The 10,035-nt window shown below is 50.9% G+C and overlaps 1 protein-coding gene across 1 annotated transcript; it reads left to right on the forward strand.

Moving 5' to 3' along the window:
- Nucleotides 1-68: 68 nt before the first annotated feature.
- NKRF (NFKB repressing factor) lies at nt 69-9,508 on the forward strand. Its single transcript, XM_054289586.1, has 3 exons — nt 69-271; nt 4,509-4,630; nt 6,679-9,508. Exons 1-3 carry the CDS (start codon nt 69-71, stop codon nt 8,667-8,669), a joined length of 2,316 nt encoding a protein of 771 aa, XP_054145561.1. The 3' UTR covers nt 8,670-9,508.
- Nucleotides 9,509-10,035: the final 527 nt, after the last annotated feature.

The raw sequence follows: 10,035 nt of genomic DNA on the forward strand, positions 1-10,035 counted from the left end.
GCCGTTCGCGCCCGGGCCCGGCGGGTGCGCGCCCCTGGCGGGGTTGGGCCCCGCGGCCTTTGCCCGCCATGCCGCCCCCGGCAGAGCCGCAGCCGGAGGCGGAGAACGAGCCGGCGCTGGAGCAGTGGCGGCAGTACAACGAGACCGACCGGCAATGGGCGCTGCGCCGCCGCTTCATCCTCCGCCACCTCCCCGCGTACCCCGGCGGCGCCATCGACCAGCTGCTGGCGCTCTCCGTGCTCTGGACCAACCACGTCTTCATGGGCTGCAGGTGAGCGCGGGATCCCGCCGGGCTCGGGCGGGCTCTCGGTGGCCGCTGTCAGCCGGGGTGCCCGCAGGACACCGGGGCTCGGGGCGCTCGGCGGGACGGGCCGTGCCGCGGGCAGGAGCCGGTGAAGCGGAGCGGGACCGGAGCCCCCGCCGGGAGAACGGGCTCGGGCTCCCGTGGGAGCCAGACCTCGGCCCCAGATGCGATTTGGAAAGGAGCCGCAGGACAGCTAGGGTGGAAGGGGCTGAGGCAAGAGAGCTTCAGTCCCTGCCGGTTTTGTTCGCTCGAGTGTGCCGGTGTGTGTTTGTGGAGGGCAGCAAGCCGCTGGAAGAGTTGATGGGTGTTTGCAAGTAGTTCTTGATGTCCCGCCCCCAGGACTCGCTGAGCTTGCGGTGCTGTGTCATTTAAATGAGCAGAGAGCGTCCCTGGGAGCACAAAGCCGCCTGTGCAGTCCCCTGAAGGCTCAGCTTTTCGTGGGGAAGTGAAGGGGAATCCTTTCATTCAGCCGTCCCGGCCGTAGGCAGGCTGTGCATATCTGCACAAACGTCACCCACGTTCACAGACGCCTTTAATGATGAGATTGTTTTGTTTTCAGCTAGACGGAAGCAGTTGCTTAACCACCAACTTCTGCAAACTGTGGCACAGAGATGGACTTTTAATAATGTTCCATCCCGCAGCCTTGTGGGGAATACTTTGTGTCATCTCTACAGAGCAAAATCAGTATCTTTAAATACACATCTGCCTGTTTCCTTTTTTTTTTCCTGAGTCAAATTTGGTGCCCTGCAAGCACCAAAATTTAACATAGATTTTAAATAGTTTCAAATTCCAAAGCTTGAGCAAATGTTAAAATTGAGTATATACATATATTCTTCATATACAGTCATATACAGTGGTCCATCTTAATGTGTTTGTATGCTGTCTTAATGGGGACTTTCTCTGTGCCAGGGCTTTTGGGAATGGTGCAATAATCACCTACAGGGTGCTGCTAATAGAAGTGAAAAACTCTGTGGGAAGGTTTCAAATCCCAAAAACCGCTGCAGTTTAAGCCTGTCAGTGCACATACTTTCTGTGATGAACTCCTTCACCTGCAGCTCTCAGAGGAGATGAGATTTGGGCAGGATGCAGTCTGAAGCCATTATCAGTGAAGATGTTTCCCCAGAGCTCGTGTGCCTGGCTGGAGCACTGCAGGGAACATTCTGTACTGTTAAAACAATTCCAGCTTTACTTACAGTTGCCTGGGGCAGGAAGGGACCTGCAGCATTCCCTGCAACTGCCTTTGGTGTTTGGGAAGAGATGTTGTTGATTTATCAAGTAAATATCTTCAAAGTTTGAGAGATTTTTGTTGTTTTTGTTTTGTTGGCTGGTGTTTGGTTTGGAGTTTTGTTTTGTTTTGTTTTCCTAATGCTGGTTTCTTGCCAGCTGTTTGTCAGAGCAGCTCAGCTGGTTAGAGCAGGGTGCTGATAATGACAGTGATGTGGGTTCAGTCCCTATGTGGGTCATTCACCCAAGACTTGGACTCGATAATCCTTGTGGGACCCTTCCAACTCAGCCTGTGGCTCTGGGAAGAACAGATCAGAGGCTTTGCTGTGAAATCAAACTGAGTGTTCTGCTGGGAGATGATGTGGAGAGCATCCAGAAGGCTCAGAACACATAGTCTGTGAGGGAAGGGTTAAATAAAAGGCTTCATTAGTTCAGGTTTAGATGAGAGAAGGTGCTCCTGTTCCCAGATACGTTAAAGGTGGCTGAGAATGGGGGCAGTGGTGCAGGAAAGCGTTGTGCTCCAGAGTTACAGGATCAGGACAAGGGGTGACTTGTGAAAGTCACAGCAGGGAGACTCCAGTTAGCTAAGGGAGGCACTGGGATCCTCTGGCCAGATGAGACAAACACATGTTGAGACTGGCTGATCTCCTCCCCACCCCCAGCTGAAATATGAGCCCCAAAGGTCTCCATCCTTTGTGAAGGATGACAGGTGTCAAATCTGACACTGCTCTTGCACCCTGCTGGAAATGGACACTGCCCATCACAGGTAATGTCACCTTGTCCCTGTAAGTCAGGGGGAGAAACACATTCCCACTGCTCTCCCCTTTGGCTGCGAGAGGACAGGGGATGTCCTGGTTTGAAGGAAGGCAGGAACCTCCCTTGGAATGGAAAATATGACCCCCATCCCTCTGAATTATTATAACTTTGAAATTAAGGGACTTTCAGCAAAGGTTTGGGGAAGGGAGCAGCAGTTCTTTACTAGAATGTGTGTGCACATCCCAGACTGTCTGTGTCCATCCCGAATGTGTGTGCACACGCCAGACTGTGTCCATTCCCAGTGTGTGTGCACACCCCCGACTGTCTGTGTCCATTCCCAGTGTGTGTGCACACCCCAGACTGTCTGTGTCCATCCCCAGTGTGTGTGCACACCCCCGACTGTCTGTGTCCATCCCCAGTGTGTGTGCACACCCCAGACTGTCTGTGTCCATCCCCAGTGTCCGCACTGTCCCTGTGTCCCGCTGTCACAGCCGAGCCCGCCCCGGCCGCGCTGCCCTCGCTGCAGTTCCGGACCCGGCCGGCAGGGGCGCTGCTGGCTCCCGGCCTGTGGGGGAGCGATGGTTCCCGCGGGGGGCAAGGAAAACAAAACAAAATAAAATAAAATGTAACAGAAACTGTGCAGCCCTAGCGGGAGCTTCGGGGTTGGGTGACGCGGAGTGCAGGGTTAAAGTGTAGCAAAAAAGCCCCAGGCAGCGCAGAAAACACCGGGGCTGGGCTGTCCTCCTCCTGTGCCGACAGCGAGAGAGGGAGTGAGAGGAGCTGAGCCCAGCCCCTCACCCATGGCCAGAATCTCATGGTGTCTTTGCCCTTCCAAAGAGAAAACCCCCCAGGTAAGAGAGTGAGCAAGCTGCACACTTCCCCCACCTTGGCCATTTCTTTAGTCTCTCTTAAGTACTGGTCATTATTTTCTCTTAGTAACAGATGGGACAAAATTCCATGAGAGAAAGAAACAAAAGGAAAAATCCTAACCCCCAGCAGGGCATCACCACTATCCCATCTCCCTTTGATCCCTCCTGGAATTTTCTTCCCATTCCCGGTTCCACTGCCTCCACTGAGGGCTGAGCTGTGCTGGTGAAGCAGGGACTGCAGTGTTCTGTGCTCAAGAGTTCTCCCAGGAGTTTATATGGATCTAATTTCTGCTTGGTCCTCTAAATCAGGAGCAGAACAAACCTTTCCTGAGTGGAGCTTGAGTAGGTTTCCAGAGTCCTTGGAAGAGCAGTATTTAGAAGCCGGTGCAAATAAATCACTGCAGCCCTGGCTGTTGGGACAGCTGTGGGCTCCTGTCTGTGGGCAGTGCCCAGAGATGCTTTCTGGCTTTGGAAGGTGAACATACCATGGAACAGGTGCAGCATTGCTCTTCCTCCTTTCTGAACCATGGTGTGAAGCTGTCAGAGGCTGGTGTCAGGCTGTGTTTGTGGGCTCTCCTTGGAGAGAAAGGTTTGGGTTTCTTTCCTGTTCAGCCTCACCATGCAAATGGCTTGAAATGATGTGACAGATCCCCAGAGCAATGGAACACTGAGCTGGTGGGGGGTGTAAGGCCTAGAGGGATGGGACAGGGCTGTGCCATGCATGTCCTGCTTGTGTGGAGCTGTGGGTCCTGCAGCAGGGCAGGGTTTGCTCTGAGCCTGTCACAGCCACCTCACCTCTCTCTTGGTTCAGGAACCTAAAACATTTCAGTTACAGCACCCAGCCAGAATTTAGTTTGGCTTTTTAAAGAGTGATCAATGAAGGCTGAGCAGTGCCTGTGTCACCTGACATGGCAGTCGTGGTGTTGGTGATGTGCAGGCTCTGCCTGCTGCCCCACACAGGACTCCAGTGCCACTCTGAGCTCCTGTGCTTGGTTCACTGAAGCTGCTGCTCCTCCCTCACACCCCAGTGTTCAGTAGTGCTCCTGGCAGCTCTGCCAAATATTTTGTCAGATAATGTATTTAAATTTCAGTTTAGAACACTGTCAGTGTGGTGGCTGCCTGGCTTAATGAGAAGTGGGTTTGTGCAGAGCTGGTGTGTGGCTGTGTGTCCGTGGCAGGGGGACAGTGGTCAGTGCTGTGCTCTGCTCCAGCAGGAGCAGAGGAGCATCTCCCTTGCACAGCTGCTGTGCCTCAGGCAGCTTTAGTTCTTGTTGTACACAATAAAAGCTCGTGTGTGCCTGTGTGCTGCCCCTGGGGCTGGCTCTGAGGTCCTTCCTGCCCTTGGCCCCTCACAGGTACGGAGTGCAGGTCATGGAGAAGGTTCTCAAGATGGCTGAAGGCATCGACATCGGGGAAACGAGGTGCTACGAGCTGGTGCCCAGCAAGAAGCTGAAGAGATACCGCTCTCCATCGGACAGTGAGTACACCTGCAGTGCCACTGACCCTTCCCTGTCCCTGTCTGGGGGCAGCCCTGGGAGCAGGGGGACCCAGTATGCCACAGGGCCGCCTGTGGGACAGCCAGCACAGCAGACTGGAGGGAATTGCCCATGGTGGGCTCTGCTGGACTGCAGAGCAGTTCCCTCTCCTCTGCCATGTGCATGATTCACACACATTCTGTCTTTGCTTAGGAAAATACCATTTTTCATTTCAATTATCAGGTAGTTGGTTTTCTCTAGGACTGGTGTCTGGAATCAGATACCTGTGTGGCTTTGTGTGCTGTGGTGAGCTGTGATGTTCTGACCCTAGGAAGGGTTGTACATGTACATAGTGATGTTCAGGTCATTGCTTTCGAGTTAGAGCCTGTTTGGAGCTTTGAGGGGATGGGGAGTAGGCACGTTGTGTAGTTTTGGGGTTTTTTCCCCCTTCTGGGCCTGGAAGAGTGCTGTATGTCAGCCCAGTCCATGGTCTCAGGGATCAGTGTTCCAGCTGTGGCTTTTCCAGTGGAGGACATGCAGCAGGCAGGGAGTGCTGGCAGGTCGCTGGCTGCTCCGTGGCACCTTCAGAGCTCTGGAGAGGGCGGGATCTGTGCAGGCCCCTGTGTCAGTCAGCAGTGCCTGTGGGGGCCACAGATGGCCTGGCAGCACAGGACTCCTCTGGGCTTGGGTAGAACTTCTAGCTCTGCCAAAGTTGCTTCCCTTACTTTGCCAGCCAGGAGTCTTTCTGTGCTTCCACGGGCCAGCTGCAGAGCTGAGGAGATGCTGTTCTTGTGTGTGTTGTCTGTCACAGGCAGCAGCCCTGAGGGTTCTCCAGGGCTTGTTGCACAGACGGCACAATGAGCTGTTCTGCTGGCAAGAGCCTTTAGGTGCTGCTGCAGTGCAGCCATCAAAAACAGACAGGGGAAGAAATGCAAACCTTGCCATAATTCATCAAAACTGATGGGCAAAGGATTTAATGTGTAAGAGCTTTGTCACCTGATTTCAGTGGGAAGGAAGGAAGGGCTGTTTGAGCTTTGTCACCTGATTTCAGAAGGAAAGGAAAGGAGAGGAGAGGAGAGGAAGGAGGAAGGAAAGGCTGTTTGTGCTGTGTGCAGGTGTTGTTTTCACCTGTGCTGTGGTGGTTGGTGTCTAGACAGCCTGACCTACAGAAGGCCAGCACATTGGCACTGGATTAGGCAGCACTTCCCAGCACTGAGCTGGCCTTTTGCTCCTCCGATGAAATTACACACATGGACCATGTCAGCATGTGGGTGCTGAATCTTCCACAGGAGAAGCCTTGTGTAACCATCTTTTAGATGTAACATATTTGCTTGTCAGCTATTTGATTCTCCCCCTCTGCAGTAGCTGTGCACGCCAGGATAGTCTGTCTCATTTGCATTTCTTCTGGTGCAGAAACAAGAGGTCAGTCAGTAATGGGGCCCTCAGTCGCTGCAGCTGTCCCTTGAGGCTCAGGCAGATTTCTTCATGTTTGCTGCCCTTCAGCCCAAAGCAATTACACTGAGAGAAAATGTGCTCCTATTAAGTCACTAACAGCCCCGTGTGTTTTGGAAAGGAGGGTTTGGTACCACTGTGTTCCACCAGATGAGGAGACAGGATGATAGAGTAGTTTATCTGACATCATCCTGCAACCCTGCAGCAGAGTCAGAGCTCAGGTTCTAGTCCTGCTCTGGTGTTCTGTCTTGCTTACCATAGTTTTACTTATTTTAGTAGATTTGAAGGGATTCACTTCAGAAATTACCAGATGGGTCAGTGGGCAATGCTGGAAGGCAGCATCACCTGACTAAATATGTAGAGATTTTTGTGTGGTAGCTGTGAAAGTGGAAATACCACTGTAGTGACCTGCACAAGCATGACTGGTTATCTTTTATGAGTTGTGAATGTCTTTTGGAAGGAAACCTTTTGGGTTTTGGCTATGGAATGCAAGTCCTGTGTTCAGAGCCTGCAGGTTCCTCTTGCAGATCCCTTTCTGAAAACAGTCTCCCTGTCATAGCACATATTGGTAACTGTGTAATATTCTTCCATCTCATAGGTCCAGAGCCAGAAGCGACTCCTGAGCCACCCAAAAAGGTGGTGCCCAAGTTCCGAGTGCGGCCCCGCTTTGAGCCCATACATTTTGTCACCAGCGGCGAGAAGGATGGCAAGAAGGACAATTCTCTGGATAACCAAAGGCAGGAGGTGAACCAGGAGGCAAATACAAACAGCATGGCACAGCCAGCTGAAAACTGTACAAATTCTTTTGTGAATGCACGAGAGGCGAATCCCCAGCTCTCCAGCTCAGCTGGGCTTGGCTTTACAGGCCCAGCAGCAGCAGCAGCCAAGAAGGCTGTGAATAGTGTGGACTCTACCACAAGCAACGCCGTGCAGGTTTCTGTTTCCCCTTCAACTGCCCCGCCTGCATCAGAGACTTTCCCTCCATCAGCAATAATGCTGAAGCAGAGCTTTATGGAGAAACTGTCAGCAGCTGTCTGGAAAAACCTTACTAATCCAGATGCAAACACTGGGACGGATAAAATTAACTTCACGTATCTTTTGACGCGTTCAATTCAGGCATGCAAGACAAACCCTGAATATATTTATGTTCCTCTGAAAGAGATTGCCCCTGCTGACCTGCCCAAGAGCAAGAAGCTCCTGACAGACGGCTTCGCTTGCGAGGTGCGGTGTCAGAACGTGTACCTGGCCACCGGCTACGCGGGCAGCAAGAACGGCTCCCGGGACCGCGCCGCGGAGCAGGCGGTGAAGCTGCTGAAGAAATCCGTGGAAGTTCGAGTCGTTCAGCGCAAGTTCAAGCACACCTACCACGAGGACCTGGTGGTGTGTGAGGCGGGTGTGTGTCGCCCAGATTTCCCTCCCGCTCTCAAACCTCACGAGGAGTTCGTAGTTGCCAACAGGGACTGTGTCCCCATGCAGCCCGGTACTGAATCCATGAAGGGTTCCGCAAATGCCAACAAAGATTGGACTAGTTTTGTCCTCACAGAGAACGCCAGCGATGCAATAGGAATACTTAACAATTCTGCCTCATATAACAAAATGTCTGTTGAATACAAGTATGAATTAATGCCCAACCGCTCGTGGCGTTGTCAGGTGTATCTCCAAGATCACTGCCTGGCAGAGGGATTTGGCACAAAAAAGACCAGCAAGCACGCAGCAGCTGAGGAGGCACTGAAAATCCTGCAGAAGATGCAGTCAAATATAGCATCCCTCAAAGTGACCCAGGTGCAGAAAGTGGGCTGCTCATCACGGGGCTCTGGGAGGAAGAAGGACCTGAAGGACCTGGTGATCTATGAGAACTCCACTAACCCAGTGTGCACCCTCAATGACACCGCCCAGTTCAACAAGATGACGGTGGAGTACGTCTTTGAGAGGATGACAGGCATGCGATGGAAGTGCAAGGTGATGCTTGAAGATGAATTCATTGCAGAAGCAGTTGGAGTGAAGAAATCTGTCAAGCATGAGGCAGCAGAGGAAGCCGTGAAAATCCTCAAAAAGACTCAGCCAACTGTTGTTAATAACCTGAAGAAAGGCACTGTTGAAGACGTCATCTCCAGAAATGAGATTCGAGGTCGATCAGCAGAAGAGGCTTTCAAACAGAAGATCAAAGAAGACAACATTGGGAACCAAATTTTAAGAAAGATGGGCTGGACGGGCGGTGGCCTAGGGAAGGATGGTGAAGGGATTAGGGAGCCTATTTCAGTAAAGGAGCAGTTCAAAAGGGAAGGACTTGGGCTTGATGTGGAAAGGGTGAACAGAATTGCTAAGAGAGATATTGAAGAGATCATTCGAAACTATGCACGTTCAGACAGTCACATTGACTTGACTTTCTCTAGAGAACTGACCATGGATGAGCGGAAGCAGATACATCAGATTGCCCAAAAATACGGTCTTAAAAGTAAATCCCATGGGCAGGGACACAACAGATACTTGGTGGTGAGCAGGAAGCGGCGCAAGGAGGATCTGTTAGACCAGCTGAAGCAGGAGGGCCAGGTTGGGCATTACGAGCTTATCATGCCCCAAGCAAACTGAGGTGAGGTGTCCCCTTTGAACAGAGACTGAGTTTCCTGGACACTCGACTAAAGAAAGAGATGCTGCATTTTTCTTGTGGGTAATAAAATAATGACATTAAAGTCTTTTACTTTGGCAATATAATTTCTAAAATGTTGTTAGGTGTTTAGAACCGACCGAATTCTGTTCGAGCGCATTAGCACAACCCAAAAGCAGTAGTGCTGTTCCCGTATGTGTCTTTGATATTACTTGTTCCTTCACATTTTACTAGTTTTGTAATAGCAAACACACATGTCCAACACGAAGGAATTTGACATCATTTAAAATTATAGGTCCCTTGCTCTTCTTGAGCAAGGAAGGAGAAAAAAAAAACCTTTTTAAAAAAAATAATTAAAAAGCAAAGGAAATGCAGTCTGGGGGCATAAACTTGTATGTAAAATTGGTATTAATTACAACAAAAATAAAGTTTTATTTCTGGAAAAAAAAGGTTTTGTCACACTTTGTATTAAAAAAGTGTGCAAACTGATTATTCTTGAGAAATACATATATCAAGGTCTTGTCTCTGCTGTGTTTATGTACAGTATGTAAACCTTAACCAGTTTAGTGGTAGTTTTATTCATAGATTTCTACCTTGAGTCTCCCATTCTGAGAGTCACTGACGGCGCCTTCACTGCCAGCGAATGGGACTGAGAGAATTCCAGCGTTCCTACCTTGGAGAACGGTTGGCATGTGCAGATACCATGGTGAAGTGTGAAATATAAAAACTGGAGGTAAATGCAGAGCCCACGCTCAAAGATGCTCATGTAGCTTGTGGGGACTGTTATATAACTTATTTTTTTACTTGGAATATCAGCTCTTTAATCCTGAACAAAACTGAATGTGTGCCTGGTTATTTCTCTGCTCCATCCCTGTACCAGTGCTTGTGTCTGGTGAGGGGGATTCCCCAGGAAACTTCTGGCCTTGCTCTGACCACATGTGAGTGTGGAAGCTCTCCAGGACTGGCTTATGTCACTGTGAGGGCAGAGCACTCCCTTCTTTTATGGGGAAACAGCCTCTGACCTCCATCTGCACTGCCTGCTGGCAGGGCTACAGGACACGGTGCTCTGTGAGCCTTGGAGAACTCTCCCTTCATGCTTAGGAAGGTTAAAGGAGAGCAGCTGGCCTTGGAAGAGCCAGCAGTGAGGTGTGCCTAGAGATGCTGCTCATTCTGGCAGCAGAGGGTCTGCAGATGCTTCACTAAGCCAGCCCTAAGGCAGTGGTTGTGTCAGGTCTCCTGTTGCCGTGTCTCAGCCATCACCTGGTGTTTTCTGCTCCTTGTATTTGCCTCTCCAAATCATGACACCCTCCTCTACCTTTTTTCCCACCTCTTGTTCTCTTTTGTTTTTAA

The sequence above is a fragment of the Melozone crissalis genome, unplaced genomic scaffold (genome assembly GCF_028551555.1).
Source record: "Melozone crissalis strain CALT ecotype California unplaced genomic scaffold, PUWL_Pcris_2 ptg000068l_1, whole genome shotgun sequence".
Lineage (NCBI taxonomy): Eukaryota > Metazoa > Chordata > Aves > Passeriformes > Passerellidae > Melozone > Melozone crissalis.